General features: G+C 46.3%; 1 protein-coding gene across 1 annotated transcript in view; it reads right to left on the reverse strand.

The window, feature by feature from the left end:
- Nucleotides 1-726: 726 nt before the first annotated feature.
- Nucleotides 727-23552, reverse strand: part of LOC119455680 (venom serine carboxypeptidase) — a 42896-nt gene continuing 20070 nt past the window's right edge. The window contains exons 2-5 of the mRNA XM_037717106.2: nt 16534-16589; nt 14650-14822; nt 13588-13921; nt 727-4046 (exon numbers count right to left, since the gene is read on the reverse strand). Of these exons, the coding sequence (XP_037573034.1) occupies nt 3244-4046; nt 13588-13921; nt 14650-14822; nt 16534-16589 (1366 nt within the window). The 3' untranslated portion in view covers nt 727-3243. The remainder of the gene's footprint in view (nt 4047-13587; nt 13922-14649; nt 14823-16533; nt 16590-23552) is intronic.

The raw sequence follows: 23552 nt of genomic DNA on the forward strand, positions 1-23552 counted from the left end.
AGTTTTCATTTTATATTTATTCGGACGACGATAACATAGCTGCCTTAAGCACTTGTGTAAAAGTTCAGAAAGCCTTACTTAGAGCTGATATAATCTCGACCGGGTGAGGTGGGTCGTCACCGCAAGAATCAGGAGACGACGATGAAGGCGGGCATCGTGATGATGAAAAATAGAAAAGATTGTATCCAGTTCATTGGTACATGGTTTTGACTCAATCCGAGTCTCGAGCGGTTCTGCTTAACACGGGGGCCAGGACGGTTTTAAATAACCCCTCGTGGTCTTGAGATAGCCGATGTCTCCTTCGGGGAACTTGCGGAAGTGTCAGTCCTCTGTCGGGTGGTCAAGTTGACGACCTCCTCCCTCTTGGGGTCCTCTCCTTTGGTAGCTCGCCTTTTGCGTCTGCTAAGGTCGTAGAGGTCTGACGCTTTCTCGGGGATGAAGGGGATTATCTCGTCACGGGAAAGGCGCTCGGGCTTGCTTCCCACATTTGAGAGGTACAGTTTCCAGGAAGATCATAACCGCCTCTTGGGGATGAAAATAATTGCCCCGACACGGGAACGTGCGCGGGTTCGGTTTCCCACAACTGAGATGCAGAGTTCCAAGCCGATCGCAACAGCGTCCGTCCCCCGACCCCATTTTCCCCATTTTCAGACAGCTCAACGATGAGAGTCCAACATATAGCGTTCCTACAGCAAGCTTCGAAAGTAATTTCATTGCGCATTTTTAAAACACACTTCTACTGGGGTTCCTGCGGAGCCGAAAAAAAAGAATCCAAGCAGAAATTGACGATGGCATCAAGGAATGCAGAGTTATGAAAACATTTATTTCGCCTTCTATTGTAACCTTTTGTGCGATTGCGAACAACGCTGTGGCCGATTACTCAGCCATAACTGATCTTCAATAACCACAACAGCAATGCGCACAGGGAAAAAAATAACATTGCACTGAACGACCTTCACGCACCTCATGACGGGCATGAACGAAGAGTCACGATGAATAAATGCTCGAGAACGGACATTTCATTTGTGAGCCCTTTTGACATTGTTAAAAGAAAGCGTACTATGTATGACCCGACTGTCGTTCACTGTGACACGGCCAATTATGACTCTGCCGCATCAGCACCACCTTCGCTCTCATTAAAATCAAAAAACAGTGGGTCAGTCAGTTGAGGTGAATGGCTGCATCAAAAAAAGGAGAGAGAGAAAGAAACACATGAGAGGCACTGAAATTTCGCTGCAAACACGGCTGTTTACGTCCATGTGAGGTCGACCCCCATATCTTTTCATTATTATTTTTCCGTCGCCGTCTACCGCGGGCATGGTCAAATACAGTTTCACCTTGTTTTCAGCTAGAAAAGTTAAAGATAGAAAGGCAGTTAAACAAGCTCGTTAATCCATATCCGTGGACGCATATCTATAAGCATATTTAATGTGAGTGTGCTTATTTCGATAAGCACACTCTGGCAACATGGAGTGTGGTAAGTGCACTCTGTCACTGCGGAATGGTCTGCTTGAGCATCTAAGTTTTGTTTCTTTATTTTCTCGTCTTTACGCGGGATCACTGGCAAACCAGCCACGACAATCAGCGTACAATAAATGTAGAATTGGGCCCGTTTTCACAAAGGATCGACTTCGTACGCTAGAGTGATTCGTAATATCAGGCGCCATTCAATCACGATAATAATTATATTATTAACGATAGCCACTAGTCAACGACAAAAGTTCTTACGAAAGAAAACCTTTGTGAATTCTTCCTCGAAGTCTGTCAATACAAAGACCACAAAGTACGCAGTCAACGCATGCACTATAATAGTTTCATTCAGATTGCTTGTTAATGCAATGGTGATGCTTCGTAATGACCCACGCTTTGGTAGAGTGCTTTGCGGTCGTTGTCAAAAATGATTAGTACTTGTAAGGCAAAAATAAGCCCATTGTTCCACTTCGTTTTTAATTGGGTTTGCGCTTTCTGTGCCGTGCGTACCTGAGTTTCGGTGCAACAACAACTAGTTAGTAGTCGGCACTTATCTATACTGGCACATGATCCACTCGCACACTATCTGCAATGGTGTATGTTCATGTGGCCTGTATAGCCACACAATCGTAGCTCAGTGCGCGGATCACGTGGCGCACGCGATCACACATACATGGCTCGCACTAATGCAAACTTCGAGCTTGCGATGCGTCGATCGAGTCACTGCTTTGTCTCTGCGATTCGTTGGCGTTAGTGTGTGCTGACTATGTTTCAATAGAACGCACTGGGTCGGACATATTGAACAACGATGCTCAATTGCTTTCATCGACAGCTGTGCTTCGGAGAAAACAGCTGCGCCACTAACATACCTGAACGCATGAGACGTGTACGATTGATCCGTTGTTTACGTAGCAATTACTCGGCGTTTCATTTGGGAAGAGCATGCGCGTTGGCGCCTTTGCAATAAGTTATTCATAGTGAAATCATTTGACTCAACTGTTAAATTGAGCTATATTTCTGCTTTTACCCCTTCTGATCATAGGGCGTCTCTTCTTTTTACCGACTTTTTACGGAAAACTTGTAATCTATGCCCAACTTTAGGACACAACCAGAACCTAATAATTTGCACGCATGCTCATTATTGGGTTCAAGTTAATATCATGTCTAGCGGAAGCTTTTCGCGAGGCTGACATACGTTCACATAGTGTACGTTCGACCAAAAGCAAACAGAACACAATATTAAGACGTAAGAAAATTGATACATGAGCTTGCTTCATTCAGGAGATGTGCCAGGTTCACATGTGACCGCATGCAATAGACACTTGCGCATTCTATGCCTCCTAACGCCAGTTAAGCCCGTCAATTGACTTGCGAAAATGTGCTCCATTCGCCATTGTTTTGTATACTATGAGACATATGCCTTTAAGACAAGGTAAAGTTGAATGCAGCGCATTCGAGGAAATTCCCCTGTTCGTCCACCTTGCCAACCACACGTGCGCATGTGGTGCATACACCGCAGCGCAGTGCGCGTAAATCTTGAGCAGTAACTCTTCGCAGCACGAGATTAAGTTTCACAGCGACCTTGGCCGCGACAGCCCGCGTACAATTTTGACCAGTCTTCAGAGCAGCGACTTACAGCAGCAACAATGCACGTCATATCTTGAGTGAACCTCAGGCGAAAACAGGTGTTGCGGAAACTTTGAGGACGCCGTCGACTACAGAAGCCAGCGGTATACCTGCAGCCATTATTGAATTCGCCATACACGAAGAAGCCTAGGCTTCAAAAGGACGCTTGTTGTCTATGAACGCCGTTATCAGTTCGTACGAGGCCCTCGGTTGGTCGAAAGGAAGGAGGTGTCCACCGTTTCGCACCACCACGAAGCTGAGGTTTTCGACAGTCTTCTTGTAGCCGTATAAGCTGCGGCCATCGCCACTGCGCCACACCGTCCGCGGCTCGCGGTTCCAGCGGTCGGCGTGCGACCAGGCCACTTGTGAGAGGAAGTTCTCCGTCTGAGTGGTGGCCATGGCCATATCGAGGTTGCCGTTGTACACGAGAACCTTGTAGCCACCCTCCACGACCACGGTGAACTGCGGCCTGGCCGAACGCAGTAGGTCGTCAAATAAACTAGTAGCCACGACGCTGTGCGACATGTGAAACGTTTGGTGTCCCACGTGCAGGGCGCGTCGGAGCTCCGGTCTCTGCACGAACGTCTTGAACGCGACGTTGTCGTTAGGCGCGGTGTCGTAGAGCAAGTTGTAATAGTAGTGCATGCCCGTGACGTTCTCGTAAAATGTGTTTTTGTGAATCACGCCGAAGAACAGTCTGTCCATCAGCACCACAGCGTCTCGCATGAGACCACCGCGGATGCAGTCGGCCGCCTGGTTGGCGACGCGCGTCATGTAGTCGGCGGAGATACGGTCGATGAGTCCGAAGCTGTAGAGAAGCTCACCGAAACCCAGCATGTTGACGGGGTCCGTGAATCCGTTGCCGATGGCGATGCCTCGGAAGTTTATCTTGACCCGCATTGTGTCGGCGTTTTGGTGCAAGACTGCGCCGACCGTCGGCACGTACTTGCCTGCGCGTGATATATAAGACAGGTAAGATGGTCCAGACAACAGACAATGCACTCCGCATGGCACAACTCATACAAAAACAACCGTACCTTCTGCAACGTCAGACTTCAACATATTTACCCTACTGAAAACCAAATAGTTAAGTCACCATGAGAGGTCTCAAAGCCTGTAAACCTGTTACTTTGGACGGACAAGTACACGTTATATGTTAAATACATCGACGATTATGTCCCTCAATTAATCCACCGCAACGCATGCTTCCGAAGCCCATATGCTTTGTCTACAGTGCACACCATGTGTGTCTTGGAAGTGCACCACAAAGCAGTGAGTAAAATGCACAGAGCGCGCATATTGAAACTTGTTACACGCTGTCATAGCGAATGCTGTCTACATTACTTAAGTTCATGATATATAGCCTGCTTCGATCTAATACACACATAGGCGCGCTATATTTTAGTCATTTGCTTTTAGTAAAGACCAACACAGTAATACTTATCTATGAAGGTTTAAAGGGGGTTTGCTGGTTCCGAGCAGTATAAAGCCAACCTATCCACTCGTTTTTTTTTTCTTTTTTTTAACTATCGTGCCTACATCACGAGGCATAATAACATCACAGATGGCATGGGAAAATTGGTGTAATTTTATTTAAGCAAACAAAAGAAGCTGATAACACAAAACGAAAGAATTCCACGGAATCAGAGTGCTTCCAAAGCCCGTTGTTGTAGCAGCGTTGCGGCTGAGGAAAACAGAACGACACGCAACAGACGCAGAAAAAGTTTCATTGTGTCGTATGTCTCCTTGTTCTCACGCTCTAAAACAGCATAATTCTTCGTTTTATTGCGATAGCAATTATATGGACACCCGAAGCGGATTTCTGTCGTCGGCATCACCGTCACCGTCGTCATGAGGTTCCGTATGACGTCAACGGCGATGAAATCTTCGCCGCGCGCCGTATGCTGTATCAATGCCTCCTTTGGCTTACGCGCGCTTTCACGGGGAGCGAACGCACGGCGGAGAGCAAACGCGCGTTCTGCGCCGTGCTCCCTGTAGGGCTGCAGAATTAAGCGTCTCTTTCCTCCTTTACAATCACCATGTATATAGTGCAAATGCGACTTCTTCCGTGGCGAGAAGGTGGTAAAGACTTCTGACGCTGCTCGACGAGTGTGTCCCGTTCTGATCTCATCGAAAACCTCCGAGCCTCTCCCAGAGGAACCGGCAACAGTGACCAACGCCACGCGCGTTCAATGCGAACACAGGCAAAACGCCGACGGCATCGACAACAGTTCTGCGCGTTGCTGGTGCTGCTGCATGTCCAAGTTTATACAGCTGATAAAACTACTGTCCTTACTCCGTATAGCTCTCTACTAATTTGCTATCGCAATTGATGCTTCGCCTTTCGAATGAAACTGCGACATTTGTTTTGTTAATGTAGCCTGCTGTACAAGGAGTTTTCTTCATTTCTTGGTTTTTTTTTCCTTTGTTCGGTGTTGTCCTTGTCAACCCTTATCGAGTTGGCGCATGTTTCCTTTTGAACTACCACATCACCCCACTCCCCGTTCTAATATCATGAACATTATTAGGAACACGGCATACTGTCCTGTCAACAGCTCACGCTTGGAAAGCGAAGCTCTGCAGACGGCGGTGTCCATTCAGGTGAACAAATAACACACTTCACCTCTTTAATACAAACTCTTTCAGAAACTTTCATAAAAAAATACTCCATCTCTCGCTAAAGGGAACCATGTGTGGATGCGAAGCAGCGGGGAGATGGTTAGCTTGAGCGGGAGATGATTTCGCGGCAGCGGCCCGAGCGCTAATCGCGACGCTGCACAAGAGAGAGAATTGTGGCGCGCGCTCCGTCATTTTCATACCGCGGAACTACCGTGGCGCCCCCAGGGGAGTATGCAGCTGTCGCACCACCTGTCGTGCGCGCCGCTTCGGATTCCTAGAGGAGAGAAAGGGGGAGCATATGAGAGGAGAGAGAGGGGGAGGGACGCGCATGCGCTGTGGGGGTGTGGGACGCCACGGTAGGGCCGGACAGAGCCGCCGGCAAGAAATGCTACGCATTTAAAAACTGCCAGCCCTTCCACTGGGGTGGAGATGGAAGACCAGCGCTGCTGTACTATGGTAGGAATTATGTATTTCCAATTATGACTATTAAGATGTGATGGTGTAATTGGTTATTTGAACTATTAAAGAATGAGAAATATATATGATCCAGTGGTTTTCATTTATTTAGTGACCACAGGGACCATGGCCTTATGGTCGCTACGGTACACCGCCATAGGGTGTACCGCAAAGTTTGGCACGTTCTTCATAAACACGTCACCAACGCCGCGCGCGTTTGGTGCAAACGCGGGCAAAACGCCGCCGCCGCCGTCGACAACAGTTGTGTGCGTTGTTTGTGTGACCGCACACAACCGCTGTCAAAACGCTGGCTACGTGAAGAGAGAGAACTGTATTCGTCAGAGTGGGGAGCTAGTTCGTGGGCTACTCAGGAAGGTCAGATGAGCCCATGAACTAGCTCCCCAGCTAAACGCCGTTGTCGACACTGTTGGGGGAGAGGAGGGCACGGTGTAAGAAGTAGCTCTTACACTGTGGAGGCGGGCGAGAGCCCAGAGAGAGTCGGCGGCACTAGGGTGCCTAGGTTGCCTCGATGCCTTCCTCGCCCACCGCTCCCCTTCCACTGGGAAGCCGCGTTTTAGGGGCGAAGCACCTTAGGTCCGAGCCTTGTCCCTCGTAGTCTGTAGCTCTGGTTGGCATGGAGACCGCTATGTATCTATGTATGTATGTATGTATGTATACGCATATATATATATATATATATATATATATATATATATATATATATATGTGTGTGTGTGTGTGTGTGTGTGTGTGTGTGTGTGTGTGTGTGTGTGTGTGTGTGTGTGTGTGTGTGTGTGTGTGTGTGTAGTATATGTACGCCAAGGTCCGGCTTCCGGAAGCCGGAACCGGAAGCCGACTTCCGCTTCCGTTTCCACTTCCGGCTTCCGGAGAACGCTTCCGGCGTTTTTCTCTCTCGTCCGTAGCTAGGGCCGCTGTGGTGCACAAGGGCGTTCGTCCCCGACGCGCGCTCTCTTTCTCTCTCGTCCGTAGCGGTGGTTTATCCGAATGATCCCCCGGTGCTTCGCCCACTCATCATCATTCACTTCGTGGATATGCGGTGATTTTTTTCTCTCAGCCGTGCGTTCGCTCCCCGTGTAAGCACGCGTCCATCGCCCTCGCGCGCTTTCACTCGCACATAGGTCGCGTTTGCTCTCCGCCGTGCATTCGCTACCCGTGAAAGCGCGCGTCCCTCTCCCTCGCGCGCTTTCACTCTCACATACAGCATACGGCCTATGAGAGTTTTTTTTTTCTATTGCCGGACACGACCATCGAAGAGTAAGATCAGCTAAAACGCCGTGATATAAGAACTTCGATGCATGAATTTACCTGCAAACGTATCGCTGTACGCCTCATGCGACTACTGGTGTTGCGCCCGCTGTACTTCTTCATGGACACCAACCTCGAATCAGACTCGACATTGTGGGATTGCCTGACAAATGTTTCAGCACGGACCCTTCAAAGGCACAGCAGGAGTTGCGAGAGCGCATCAAGAACAAGCAAATCAAATCGAAGAGTTACACCGATGAAAAGCGCGGTGCCAAGGAACCCAACTTCGTCGTTGGTGATTACGTGCGGCTTAAATTACCTACAGTTCATGGGACGCTATCTCCACAGTTTTCTGCGCCCACGAAAATTATTGAGAAGCGTTGACCCGCCTCTTACCTCTTGGAAGAGGGGCGTGTGTGGAATGCTTCCAAATTAGCGGCCGTTCACCGTGAAGCTATCAGCAAAACGAAGTTCGGCACTTCTGCTGTCATGAACTGGTCACCGGCATCCGATTATTCCGCTATTGCTGCTGCAAATCATCCTTCACAACCTGGCACGTCAAGCGCGGATAACTATTAGAATGCACCCCTCAACCCTGAACCACCTGCTGCTGAGCGCACGCAACAAGCTTCATTTAATCTGCCGGAATGCGAAGCACGCGTGAGAAGCGCCCGTGACAAGAAGACACCGAAGAAGCTGCAGGACTCTAAGAGGCTTTTCCTCGAGTATATATAATCAATCACGTGGTGTTCATCAAGGAGCTGTCACTTCACCATTACTTTTTAACACTCTGATGTGTTCCATTCCTCTTCATCAAGATGTACAAACATACGTATACGCAGATGACATTGCTTTCTTCGCATCAGACAGTGATATCCAATCTCTATATTATCGACTACAGAACTACCTCTGCGCCATAGAAACATGGTTAAACAAAATTCTCCTTTCACTTAACGTTAGAAAATGCTCGATATTGGTTTTCCCTCTTAACAATCCCGTTAACGTATCGCTATCCTATCGCCTCGAGACTATACCTCAAGTGGAGTCTGTGAAATATTTAGGTGTAGTATATGACGGTTCCCTCAGCTGGCTCGGCCATATTGACCATATAGTTTAAAAAGGAGTGAGAGCCGTTGGTATGCTACGTAAGCTGTGCAACAGTCGGTCCGGAATGCGGAGAGATCCACTTTTAATGATATATAAAATGTATGTGCGGCCCATTTTAGAATTTGGATGTGTATTATTTTCTGGTGTGCCAGCTATAAGATTACGTCTCCTTGTTCCCCTTGAGCGGGAAGCCCTACGACTGTGTTGTGGATTGCCGAAATGTGTTGCCAATAACATACTACACCAAGAAGTCAGGTTGCCCTCAATATTGTGTAAATTTGGTTTACTGACGATGCAAACAGTCTTAAAATTGTATGAATCCCCTATTACAAGATTAGAATACATATTCATTTCCCAGCCTGCACTATTCTTCGGAGTACACTGGCCTCGTTTTCATACACCCCAGGTGGTCTTCATACAAACATTAATCAATCCCTTAAATGTACGTATCTGGGAGGTGCCGCCTATTTGTGATGTGCGAGAGAACCTACAAATCATATATGATGACATCTACTCAAACAACGTAAAACTTCTTTCTTATAATATATTAAACGGCCCATTACAAAACCATTTATTAAGTTTATAAGTACGGTCATTGCGACAGACGCCACACAGTGTGAAGAAAAATCTGGAATTGGCATTTTCTCTCCTGCTCTAGATTGGTCATTCGCAATCAGGATTTCGGACTTCTTTTCCGTATTTCTGGCTGAATTTCTAGCTGTATAGTTCTAGCCCTACGCAAACTAAATTCATCAATATCGGCGGTAGTAATAATAACAGATTGTTTATCTTTATGTTCCTCGCTCACAGCAAATAGTGTCACTAACCTTTTACGTACATTTCATTTTCTAGTGCCTGCCCACATAAATTTAATTAGATTGCTTTGGGTGCCTGGACGTAAAGGATTAGTCATGAACGAAATGGCTGACAGTCTTGCGAGAGCGGCCCTCAGTGGCCCTGTATTACGATTACTTCCTACAATAGCTTACCTAACGACTACTAGATTCAGGATATATTCAATTATTCAAGACTTTTTGAACCCAGCTGTAGCTAATTTTTCAGAATATCGACACCTCCTATTCCCTTGGCCCAAAAATTCCTTTCACACCACAAAAAACGGAAGTCATCTTTACCCGATTACGTTGTCGAGTACCAATATTAAACTTCTATCGTCACAGGGCTGGTCTGGTGCCCTCCCCTCTGTGCCCATTCTGTGGAGAAGATGAAACAATAGACCATTTTTTTTTCATATTCTGCCGCCCTTTTTTTTCTGTAAGAAAAAATATTCTAGAATCAAGATTTACACCGCTTGGTTTAAGCTTTTCTATTCTAAATATCCTTTCTTTAGGAGCTTCATCTCTTGGAAAGTGCCACAGGGACATTTGCTCAGCCGTGGATGAATTTATAAGTGCTTCAAATAGATTTTCTTGAATTCTTAATTATTTTATGTTTGTTCATTTTCTCCAGTTAGCTTTACCAATTTTAGTATTAAAAAAGATTGCCTAATTCCATCCAAATCTTGGCCAATCCCCCGCAGTGGGTATGCGCCATCAGATAAGGCATACCATACCAACGCCTCCTATAAAGACATTTAGGAGGCGTCGACCATACCATACCATACTACGTTAGGCAGTAATGGACCAACAACCGTTCTTTTTTCTTGTTTTGCATTTTATTTATTGATTTTTTTATGCAAGAGGGGATATGTTATATAAGACATCGCTGCCGACTGAAGCGCCATTAGAAGGCGCGTACTTGGCGCCGCCTGAGAAAAGAGGATGAAGATGGAATAAACTGTCAGGGACTGAGTAAATGCAGTCAGATATAGACAATTTTCTTTGAGCGAAGACAAGAAAAGCCTCACGTTAGAAAAATCTACAGATTTTATACATCTAAATTATTCTTGGAACCGACACTGGTGTCCTAACCGGCATTTCGAAGTAACATTTACAAGGCTGCGTTGCCGTATTCTACAACTAAATTTTTACTTGCACAGATGTGGTCTGGCGGCATCCCCATTATGCTACCTCTGCAATGAACCAGAATCCATCGATCACTTTTTATTATCGTGTCGGCGCTTTTCTAATCATCGACAACGATGTTTGGAAATCCCACTTCGCAATCTAGGACTGCCTTTAAGCAGTCCAGTTATACTCTCACTTGGAGCCACGGTGTTAGGATATGGCCACGGGAATGTTTGCCAAGCAATTTATAATTTTCTTTGTGACACAAAAAGATTGCCTTATCAATATTTTCCCATCTTTCCATGATTGATTTATTTATTCTTCAATAAATTATAGATTTAGCAAATTCAAAAAGTAATGTCTCAAAATCACAATTATATTAGTGTTAATATTATTATTCAAAATTTACGTCTATCCTTTACTGTATTTAATTAATTATTAAATTCATATTAATACTCCTATCTAGGTAAGGCTGACTTACTTGGTATAGACTACTTAATTCTTTTATTATCGGTTCGTTTCACATCTTCAATTATTTATTTATTTTCCTTTAATTTTTATTACTTATTTATTTCTAAACTAATTTATTTTAAATTTCTATCATAATACCACCCGGTTCGTGGCCTATCCCCCACAGTGGGTTGTGCCATTGATTGAGGCATCATCATCATCATCATCATCATCATCATCATCATCATCATCAATGTCTCCATTGAGTATTACGCACGATATAACAGTGTTCGGTGACGTGCGATTCCGCCGGATCCTCCTCCGTCGCCGTCATCGACCCTGGCGTGGGTCCTGGGGGCGGCGTGGTCTCCTACGCGCTGCTTCAGCTCTCGGCGCCGCCGTTCGAGAAGGGCACCGCCGGCGCAGGTGACGTCATGCGCGCGATGGCGCCAACACCACCTCAAGAGCGGCTCCGTCCCTCGGCGCTGCAGTGCATGGTTCTACACAGACGGCTCGAGAGGACACGGTGAGCTGTGTCCAGTGTTCCGGTGAGATTTCGGGAGCTCGAGGCCAGTTGCCAACGCTCGCGGCGGTGGCACCGCTAGAGCGACGATCGTAATCATATGAGATCTTCCCCTCTTGTCAACTGCGGGCTGCGGTGCGATGCAGGCTTCGTGGTGACAAGGCATTGAGCAGGCGGCGGCTCCTTTTGTCAACCTGCTGTGTGCACTCTTCAGAACGAGGTCGGAGAGGAAAACCAGACCAGGTGTGCGTCAGGGCCTTTAGGTTCCTGCAAGACCTCAACTCCGGGGCTGCACCACCTGGTCTGCCCAATCTTCGCGAGGAGTCCATCCTGGAAGTCAGCCAGGTATAGGGTCTGCGGGTTCCTGGAAGACCTTGGTGACTCGGACGTTGCCGGCTCCGTCCATCCTCGTTTGGTGCATTAGCAGTCTAGTAGTGCACGTTAAAGAACCTCCGCTGGTCAAAGTTAATCCGGAGCCCTCCACTACGGCGTGCCTCATAATCAGAACTGGTTTTGGCACGTAAAACCCCAGAAATAAGAAGAAGAAACAGCAGTCTAGACGGTTCGTCCGTCGGTAAGGGTGTTATGCCGTCGCTGCCAGCCACCGTGGGCCAGTGCCGTCAACGCCTTCGAAGAGGGAGGGGCAGTGTGGGAACGCCGACATGATTAGCGGCATCAGAGCCAACTGTGGACGAAGAAGACGAAGGACGCGCGAGCTGCGGCTGTGCGCCCTTCGGCGGGGCCGGACGAGACTGGAGCCTGCTGGCGTCGACTGCGGGACTGAGCCGTTCCCCACACCATAAAGCTTACATTCACGCCGTTATTTCCTTTGTCAGATGTGTTGCGAATACTATTCATGCTGATCTACCCGTTGCTGAACCATTGTGTCTGTGTTGTCAATTTAAGACGAAAGCCTTATATGTCTCATGCTGAGGTCTCTGTTTCAAGGCCGTTTCAAAACCGCGTCGTTGACACGGAATGGCCCTCTCAGGATAAGAGGCGATAATGCACACAAAACTACAATTAAGGGTGGAAGAATGACTGAGCAATTGAACTGAAGTGATAATTGGTATACAGAGAGGTGAATGAAGTGAATTAAGAGTGAATTGATGGTGAATAAAGAGTGAATTAAAGGGATTTAGTTGGGTGATAGGAGTGAAACAAAAGGTAATGATGAGATAAAGTGAGCTAAGGTAATGAAGAGTAAATGAGCATGATTGAAGTTGATTGAAGTGGTGATAAAGAGTGATTGTTGAATAACATTGAATGTTGAAAAGGGGGATTGTTGATTGTGATTGTTGAAAGAGTGATAAAGTTAATTCAAGCGTAATAAAAAGGCATTAAAATTGGAAATTTGGAGTATAGAGCAAACCAAGTGGGATGGAAGTAAAACAGAGATGGATAGAGAGAATGAAAGTGAACCAAGCAGTGATAGGGTGAATCAAGATTGAATGAAGGTGTTATGGAGTGGGGGAGTAACTTGCAAAAAAAATATGAGATTTGAGGATCCAAGGGAGAGTGACTCAGCAAAAAAAGTGTTAGTGTTTCGAGTTTGGTGAATCATAGGAAGGGTGACTTGCAAAAAAAAACGACTTGCAAAAATGACTAAATTGTGGTTTCAGAGTGATGACTCAGCAAAAGAAAGCGCAGAGTCACGGTCCGAGTTTGGTGAATGAACTTTGCGAAATGTGTAAAAAATGTGAATAAATAAAATAAAGAAAATTTCAAAAGAAATTTAAAGCGTAAAAAGTGGGCGTCGTTTCACTGAGTTAGCGGCGCTCGGGATTTTGCCATCAAGTCGTCTTAGTTGTAGCTTAAGGGACCCCTAGTAATTTTTATTTTTCTACCTTCTTTTAGTGTTGAACTCTGGAAAATATGAGACGATTTACGAAGACAAATATCCTGTGCTAAGTTTGTCTAACCTGTGTTAACCTGTGTTAATATCCTGTGTTAACTGTCTAACCATTTCCCTTGTTAGTTTCTTTTTCTTACTTTCATTGGTTATCTTCTCTTGCAGCGTCCCATTATTATGGGATAGCAGCAGATTGCAAGTAAAGAACCGTCAAGGGACCGTGCGTGCTATATCAAAGTCCAAGGCGCACTTACCGGCGTATGACTCTCCTGTGATGTAGAACTCGTTCTGGCCAAGCTCTCCAAACAGCGTGAAGAACTGCTGTAGAAACTCGAGCATGTCACGGCCCACGTCGGTCATGTCGCGTGCGTAGCCGCGTTTGCTGTCGGTGAAGCTGTAGCCCGACCCGACTGGCTGGTCCACGTACAACATCGAGTAGCGACGGGCCCACGTCCGCTTGCGGAACTTCACGTCCTTGCCGTCTTTCGACAAGCGGTACGGCCCATGCTCGACGAAGAATCCCAACAGTGAAGACGATCCGGGTCCCCCTTGTAGCCACAGCACCACCGGAGCATTCTCCGGGTTTGTCTGCGTATAGGTGAAAGGTATAGGCGCAAGTGCTACAGATGCTGACGTCACTTTGGTACCATCTCTAGTTGAGAGTTTGTGTGGAAATCAATCAATCGAATAGTTACAAAATTTCTATACAAACGTCATTATACCCCTCACCCCTGCCGTCCACTTTAGACGAGGCTGGTTGGTACGGAGCCGAGGCTGAACCACTCATCGGCTCTAATTCTCCCAGAACTTCATTTTCGGTCTGCCAACTTTGTCTTGCAATGACTAATAGCATTGCTTTTTCTCAGATTTTTTTTTCTGACAATGTTATGCGCAGAAACTATTATTCTTTACAGCAGTTTTGTTGTCAAAACACATTGCAAATATATTTCGTTTTGCTCGTGTGGCTACGCGCAGAAGGTTTTATATTACCATTTATGCTTTGTATTACTATGGTGCTTTTCAACTTACGTAAAACGTTCGTTTCGAAAGAAAATTAAAAAACAGAATTGACGCTGCTCCTAACATGATTTTGGCATTCGTAAGCCTGCGATATGAGGAAATTTGTAGATAGAGTATATAAGTGACTTCTGTTCCCGCATGACAAAGTGGTAGATATCTAAGAGTGGTATATGTCCGGCAGTGCGCCCAATCAGAATGATAATGAGGAACACCTAGCCTGGGTGTTCTTTGAGCACCTCTGAAAACTTCTAGCAGAAGCTATACTGCACAAGTGTGTCAGATAATCATTTACTCACCATCGCGGGTACAAACCAGAAGAACAGGTTACTGTTGAACTGTGGATTGACAGTGATGTATCCGGCATAGCTGGGCACTTCGTTATCTGCTCCGATGCGACCGACCTTGCTAAGCAACTTGGCCTCATCCAGCGTCCCTGCCTCAATGAGCGGCGTCAGGTACAGCGTCTCCCCTGCAGTAAAACTGAGATGAACATTCTCAAAATGGCGTAGATGCATTTCTTAGTTGTCTGATAAGAGCATGCCGGTGAACTTCAGTTCTACCGAGGAATATCTTTGTTAAATTTTATGACACATGTTATTCGTGCATAAATATATTAAGCTAATATGGATTTACATTATGTATATTATGCCCATAGATATTATACGTATTATGACGTCATTTACCTGGCATTAAAATTTTTTGTCAGGAAAACATCTAAACTTGCGCCAGACGAATGTGTTGTCCAAAATATTTATCGCAGGGAACGTAAATAAATGCAGTACACTCATTCAACATTGCCGAATTATATTTCTTTCCCACTTGTCCAAATTGCCTCTTCAATTTACCTTCGTTTATTTATTCTTAATTTATTTAATTCTCTAGCATTGATATAAAATATCCATATCCTTGAAAAATGTCAATTCGGAGGTTCTAACAAAGTTAGAAGGCAGAAACTTATGGCATATGTTCCGTAAGATCTATGTAACCGAGCTACGCCATTTTCAAAATTTGCATACCTAGATGCACTGTGCTGAAAAAGGTATGGCTCCTCTAGCGCATTTTGTGCCATGTATATAGTTGTGCACATAAAGTTTGCGACCTAGAATGCGCCTGATGAATCGACCCAGAGGTAGGTTAGATGTAGCTGTATCGCAACTGCTGTCTATCTAAACTACTAAAAAAAAAAGACGGCAAGAAATCTGTCTGTCTGACACTGTAAGTCTAGTCAAATATAAATGACACTGAGAAAGACAAGTAATCTGCAGATATGCATTATATTTTATGACAAGGTTGACGGATATACCCGAGTTCGTTCACCAATGCGCGGTGCTGTTCAGATCATAAGGTCATTTCCATACACCTTTACTCTTCTTTTTAAAGGGTAGGTGTGGTGCTTTGTCGCCGAGTGTTCATAACGGTATCGCAAGCTTGATATTCAGCGCAGCCAAAATGCCTTTGCCGCATTTCTTTGAACATCATACATGTGATTATGATAGTTACGCTTTTAACATAACAGACTTAGATTACCTGCTTAGATGACACTTCGCAGCTGTTGGTTGAAAAGATTGTCGCTGTTATCGTCCGATGTATACACTTCGAGTTAGTCGCCGGAATGGTTACAAATGCTATCACCCATTTTGAATATTGCAATAGGGCACTTGTAACCAGTTTTCTAAAACATTGTCAAACATTGAAAATAATCATTAGGTGTGAAAAAGGTGTATGTACATTGGCTAAATTAACATGGCATGAAAATGAGTAGTAATTAAGGATATGTGAGCTTCCGGACATCGCGCTGCAGTTGGTCCTACAACGGACCTATGAACGTGATATAGATAGCTCATTGTCAGAGACGAACATTTCTGTTGACGTTCACCCATTATAACAGTTTCAATTATTTGATGAACTTCAGCTGAGGGAGAGTTGCTCATGCTTGCATGTGCCTGGTTACTTGTCATCAATCGAATCCTTTCTTTTTTTTTGCATGTGTGCACTGCTACCGTGACTAACAACTCACACAGGGAGCATCTTCCCGAAAACTGGCCCTTGAGACATGTTGACATTAACAAACACCCGCACAAAATGCACGGAGCCTTATTATTTCTGGCAGGCTCCAAATCGTCCCTTAGTGAGATAGTTGTTTGTTTTACTTCCATTGACGCTGGCTTCGCAGATCTCACCTACGCTGCACTCTTCAGCCGCAGCTAGTGTCGCAGCAACGTTTTCTTTCGGAGACCTGCAATGCAAACATCAAAATACTTTCACTTGCGCGCGTACGTTCTGTATGTAGAAATGCAAAGGTTAATGAAAACTGCAGAGTTCGTCCGCTACTACTCAAGCAGTACTATAAGTGCGGCAGTATTGAAGAAGCAGGTTGCAGTGAGCACAACTTCTCGATGAATCCTTGCGAACACTTGCAACGGTAGGCTCCCGTACCCTGCTCTACAGCAAGGAACCTTCACCTCGTCTGGATATGCTCGACCCTGAAACGCTGTACGAGCTCCATATTTTCCTCAGCAGGGACACCCGGCTCAGTCGTACTTCGAGTGCACTGAACTACATGCCCCAGCTGCATGATGGAAGGTCGCCTACGATGCCCTCAATTAAATGCATACGTAAGGCTAAGCAGCGCCAAAAAAAAAAAAAAAATCTACACCTATTTTTCAGCGCAACATCAAGGAAAAAGCAACATTCCAAAAACACTTATAGCAACGTATTTTAGCCTTGAAGCCGAAATGACACCCATGGCACGGCCTTGGCATGCTACAGTAATGCCAAATGGCCAGCTTGCGAGAACTGCTTTCTGATTGGCACAATTGTGTTTCCTCCCTTGCGCAGAGGCAAAGCATAGAGTAGTCTCAGGACATTATATTAGTCAACATATAACAGTTTTTTAATATGCTATATTAACGCTTGTTTTGTCGCTTCTCAGGGTACATAACCGAAGCTAAACAGACTTTACAGATATGGGGAGCAAATAAATGTGATTGCTGTTTGTTACGTGTGAAACCAAGTCATGATCAGTTAAGGCAGTATTCGAATAGCTCGGGCACAATTAATGTGTTGAAATTTGGCTCAATGGCCCCAGCATCAATTGAACTTATCGCTACCCTGTCCAGTTTTGTCAGGTGTTAATGCATTATGTCAGCTATCCTGTTTTTTTTTTTCTTTTGTCCAGTAATCGCAGTTCCTAAGACAAGTCGTCATTATGCAGTTCTTACGGCTCTGTCGCGACAGCTGTTAAATCGATGCGAACTGCATGCTTTTTAAGCTTTCAGACTGACTTGATTACTCTATGAACTCTGAGCGTCTTTCTCTGACAAAATTTTAGTCACGCTTTGCACACGTGCTTTTTCCTCGTCCGTCCGAACCGTCCTTCTCTGAAGATCCATGTCATTCCGTGAAAAAGAAAATGTTAAGATGCACAACAATTTTTTTTATAACTACAGCAGAAATACAGAGAAAAGCACGAATGCGTGCAGCTTTCTGAATGAAAGGATGTTTCATAGTAGACAGGGAAGTGGCATTCAAAACAACCATTTTCCGTTAGCTAGAGCAGCTCGCCTGCATTACAGCCTTGAATGTCACTTGGATTGAAAAGAAGCTTCAGACCAGCGCATGCGAATGAATATCAAGGCTGGCAGGACCCGTATTCAGAAGATGTTCCTACGCTAGAACTGTACGATAGCACATGTCAGCCTGCAGTCGTGATGTTAGACGTATTAGCGATAGCAGCCGGCCAATGGGCAAACAGCACTTACGACCGAGAAGTTTTCTGCATTTGACCCCAAATTATTTGTCTCCACTGAGCGAAGGGGAGTTGGAATAAGCACCCAATAAGCAACGCACAACTTCCGAACTTTTCACAGAACAAGCGGGAAACCTTCATTTTAAACAGTTGATTACAGGTACTGCTTGTATTCATTAGGAAGGTGCCATCCATTAACTTTTTATGGATGGCTCGTTTAGTTTTCAGCCGCAAAGAGAAGGGTGCTACAAACTGGTTATTGATGAGTGGTTAGAGCGACTCATTGCATTAAGTAGTACAATTAGCACCCATGTTGCCGAGCAGGTTATCATTCCCCATTGAATATTTTGGAGCGGTGGTTTCTTTTAGGGCTCACGTGGTTTATTATGCCCGTGCCATCTCCCACCCATTCTCGTTAGTACTTAGGTCTAGAGATGGGCAAAACGACTCACTTCAGTGAGCGGCTCGGAACGGCTCAGCTCACTGAAATGAACCGGTTCATTTGAACGGCTCAACGGTTCACTTAAATGTGTAACCCGTGTTAGGCATATTCTATAGTTATTTGGCTTTGAAAAAAAAACGTTATATGCATAATTGAATAACCGTGTTATTAGTACTCTCGCTATGTTGAGAGAATATTTTTACATATTTTAAAAGCATGAATTTTTACTTGTAATGAAACTTTATTTTCTTTTCTATTGGGGATAAAATGCTCATTATACTGTAACAGGCAGAATACGATGTACCTTTTTCAGAAAAAGAAATATGTAATTTCATCGTCATTGCAGGAGCTTTTCTGTTCTTGTGGTACAAATTTAAGGTCAAGTTTGGTCAAAACATATAAGAACACAAAGTTATTGTGCGTTGTCTTTCAACTTTATTCATTTAGTCACATACGCACGCTCACTATAATATGAGTGATCTGTAACGCCATGCAAAATGAATGTCGAAATCATTTCTTGAAATACAATACAAAAACCATATGAAAGATCCACAAGACTGCCGATCGTACCTTTCGTTTTTTTTTTTCGTTTTTTTTTTCTCTTGAGTGCGCGCACCATACCGGCGATCATGTCATCATGCGCCAGGACAACAAAAAAAAAAGAAATGAAGTTCTATTACAACACAACAGCTCATTGGCCTCGTTTTATTGACGTGCTAATGATACACGCTCAGAAAATGCACAGAAGTGGATGCCATGGGTGACATTTTCATGACTACACTAATTAGCACAAATGAAGACCAGGGCGTAAACTTTACGTTCACCTGTTGTCTTTAAAGACACGGAAGACCATCTTCGAAGTGTTGTTGCATCAGCGAACGATTTGCGATCGGTGAGAGTCGTGAGAAATCGTTCGTACAGCAGCAGGCAACGAACGGTACCATCCTTTGCCAATTAAGGCTTCTTTACTTCGCCCTTCGGTGGCATGCACGGTTCTGCACGGCTCACTGAACGAGAGAAAACCGGCTTCCTCTATTCGAAAGAACCGCCGCTCACTAACTCAACCACGGCTCACTCGCTCTTTAAAAGAGCGGCTCAAAAGATCCGGCTTGCTTCTGAGCGACCCATCTCTACGAGGGAATGATTCGTCACGGCTCACTGAACGAGAGAGAACGGGCTTCCTCTCTCCGAAAGAACCGCCGCTCACTTACTGAACCACGGCTTACTCTCTCTTTAAAAGAGCGGATCAAAAGACAACCGAAGGCGAGGAGGTGGAGGCCACTCTTGGGAGGAAGGGTGGGAGGGCAGTTGCTTTCGCGCACTGCTAACTAGATGGTGCGGAATTCACGCCCAGCAGAAGACCCGGCTCTGACGGAACGGTTCGGCACGGCTCACTGAACGAGAGACAACCGGCTCACTTTCTCCAAAAGAACCACCGCGCGCTTTTATTGAATCATGGCTCGCTCGCTCTTTAAAAGAGCCGCTCACAAGATCCGGCTCGCTCCTGAGTGACCCATCTCTACTAAGGTCGTGCCAAACTAATTTACTTGCGCCGACTGAATAAATCAGGGGCCCAATTCCCAACACGTTCCGTTCGTAAGTGACCTTTGCCGTCGGCCGGTGGCCTTCGCGAATAATATATCCGGCATCGCCTAAAATATTCTCTTACGAACAATTCTAGCGTAGGCGCTTTTAGATGCGAGAGCATCTTATGCTCGGGGCAGTGTCCGTTCTGCGGCGTCCGCACCCATACTGCGCATGCGCAACTCTCCCTCATTCTCCTCTCCTACGCAGGTATGCGCTCTCCTCCTCCCCTCTCCCCCCTCTCCGCCACAGGTGCGGCGCAGTAAATCATTGCATATAACTCTCTATCTCACTCCCTCCCTCTCTCTAAGGGTACACCGGTATGCGGCGCAAGTGTCGCGGCGCAGTATTGACCCTTTTCGCGGCGATCCGTGGGCGCTGCCATGTTTGATCACGTGGTGACGCGTCCATTGCTTGCCTCAACGGCCTCAACTGCCTCCTTGTTTACCATATATGTGTATGACGCCGGTTCGGCTTAGCAAACCTGTTTCGGGAGATATTGTAGACGGTGAGTGGGTGGACGACACGAAGCTTTGCCCACAGCTTCAGAGAACACGTCCAAACGGCGCGATCAGCGTATACGCTGGTTGCTCTAAAAGCGGGGCTAAATATGAATTCCAAACTTTCAGCTCATGAAATGAATCAGGATTAGTGTGTTTTGCTCTTCGTTCTTTATTTGGCAAATATTTTGAGGCAGCGGCTTGTCATATTTGTGACTCAGTAAAGTTTCTCGGTGCGGTCACTATCTTATTATTTTCTGGCTAATCGCTCGCGCTTGTGCTCAGTTTCGTTAGGTTCATTCTTGCTGCGCACAAGGCTTGAAACGCAGCTGTTCTGTACACTACACCCATACCTTGTAGCAAAGATTTATTATCGCTAGTAACTCGCTTACTCTCGTGGACCGTCACGAAACATTCAACTTCGACCATTCGTACGCTATCGGTGTAGTCCGTCATTTATTGTGCGTATAAAGTGCACGTATATTCAAATGTGCGTCCATTCACTTATTCCTGACACATTGGTGAAACAGTGGGCGTAAGTTTCCGTGCCGTTTGGGGTAGATGGGTGTAGGATCCTGTGCGCGAAACCTACTATGACAGGAAGCGGCGCTACTCCCTTTGTCATTGTTTAACGACTGGTACTCACTCTTGCCGACGTACCGGGGCTGAAGCCCTTTCTTTGAAGGTTAGCGACACAACGCTGGAGGATGAGCAAATTTCTGTATCCTCGAGGAAAGCCGTAGATCTCAAAAGTGCCAGAAAAATGTACGGACAGTTGCAGCAGCGGTCCGCGAACTTGGCCCCATATATTCATTACATTCCTTAATATGCCAGTCACTATTTTTGCAGCCAACTACTGCACGCGTCTTCAATCCACATGATTCAAACCAGCATGAATGAAGCACAGTGCGTTAGCGAAAACTCAGTTGCATTTCCGACAGCTGATCGCACAGAAGCAAGGTAGAAGCGGTAATGTTTCCGTATTCATGCGCTGTCACTGAGGCAACGTATGGCGCGCCGCCGTAAGCGCCATCTCGTTTCTCTAGAACAAACTGCTCCGCGAAAAGGGTCAATAAAGCGCGCGTTCGCTGTGCTTCCGTCATTCTCTCTCTGTGCAACGATGTGCGAAACGCCATGAACAACGTCAACGTCGGCTCCAGTTGCAGCGGCAGCGCCACCGCCGCGGAGCAGAGGAAGGCTCGGGAAGCCGAACGTAAACGTCAGCGTCGGCAAGCGGACCCCGAACTTCGGGCCAGAGAAGCCGAGCGTAAAAGTCAACGTCCGCAGGAAACTTCTACGGAAGCAACACGGGCTCGGCACGCCGAAGTGGAACGTCAGCGTTATCAATCCGACCCCGAACTGTGTCTCAAACCCAACATCTCAAGAGAAAGTGTCGAACTTTACCTCGCAAGGAGCATGGTAGAGTACACCCAGACCTCCAGACACGCGCCCCTCATACTCGCAGGGGACTTCAACGTAGACATACTGACAACCGATAGGCTGGTGTAGCACATGAAGGACGTATACTCCTTGCGATGCATTTCCCAAGATCACAAGCAACCCACCACCATCAGGGAACGTGCATAGACCTCGCCTTCACAAATTTCAAACTCGACCCTCTGCAGCAAGACCCATTGACGCTACACTTCACCGACCACAAAGTCATCGTCTTCAAGATACCGCGCGCACCGACGCTAGGAATCACGTACGATCTCTATATAAAGAGGCAACAACCCCGTGCAAACGTCTCCTCTCTTCTCAATAAATTGTCTCACTCTAACTTTCATTGGGTTGTGTTGCCAAGTGAAACGAAACGGAAACTCGATGCGCACCCCCCCCCCCCCCCCCCGATGCTTTCGCATCGCACCATGGTTGCCCGTAGGGTGAGATGATGTGATGTTTTTCGTAAATACGGACCCCGCTTTCGTTTCTGAAAAAGAATTGTTCGTCCTTTCTCTTCCGATGGGGAAAGTGATGTGAGACCCGACAAGCAGGTCGTGTCAAGCAGCTCGTGTCAAGCAGAGCGCCGCGTGGCAAACTCATCCACTGACAGACGAACTGTAGATGTCCTTTCACGAAGCGAAAAAAGCCAACCACACGTGTTCATTTGTGGCCCGAAGGCAGATGTAGATGACTGTTTCTGGATCATGACAGAAAAGCTGTCCAACAGAGCAGGGAACAAAAAAAAAAAACTAAAACCCCTCCCCTACCGGAAACAGGGGTGCACGCGAAGCTTGTCCATCCCTAGGGGAGCCGTTGGTTAGTTTTTTGAGCGTTTGAGATGTCCACGGGCCCGCTGCTGTTCTTTCAACACAGCCTGCTCTTCGGCAGAACGAACCAAACGCGGCCTCCTCATCTGACTGCTGGGCCAGAACTGGCGGGAAACGGCGGGCGCGAGGCGAGCGAACACGCGATCGCACCCTTTCCCTCCTCCGGAGGGAGGGGATGCCTGTGATTGGCTCGGGGTTATTTAAAAAATTGTGGGATTTTACGTGCCAAAACCACGATCTGATTATGAGGCACGCCGTAGTGGGGGCCTCCGGAAATTTGGACCACCTGGGGTTCTTTAACGGGCACCTAAATCTAAGTACACGGGTACTTTCGCATTTCGCCCCCACCGAAATGCGAACGCCGTGGCCGGGATTCGATCCCGCGACCTCATGCTTTGCATACCAACACCATAGCCACTAAGCAACCACGGCGGGTAATTGGCTGGGGATATGGCGTGATCGCGCGCGCCAGCTGCGGGCGCCACGTCTACTTCTTCATGCATATAAAACCCAGCTTCAAAGGGCGCGTATGAAGAAGCCAATAAATTCTCATACGATACGATATTTGATACCACCTAAATGGAAAGATGTGCCTTTTGACATGCTCCTACTTATGACGATGCACAATGTATGGAAAACTCGCATGTTAGATCGG

Source organism: Dermacentor silvarum, chromosome 6 (genome assembly GCF_013339745.2).
Source record: "Dermacentor silvarum isolate Dsil-2018 chromosome 6, BIME_Dsil_1.4, whole genome shotgun sequence".
NCBI lineage: Eukaryota > Metazoa > Arthropoda > Arachnida > Ixodida > Ixodidae > Dermacentor > Dermacentor silvarum.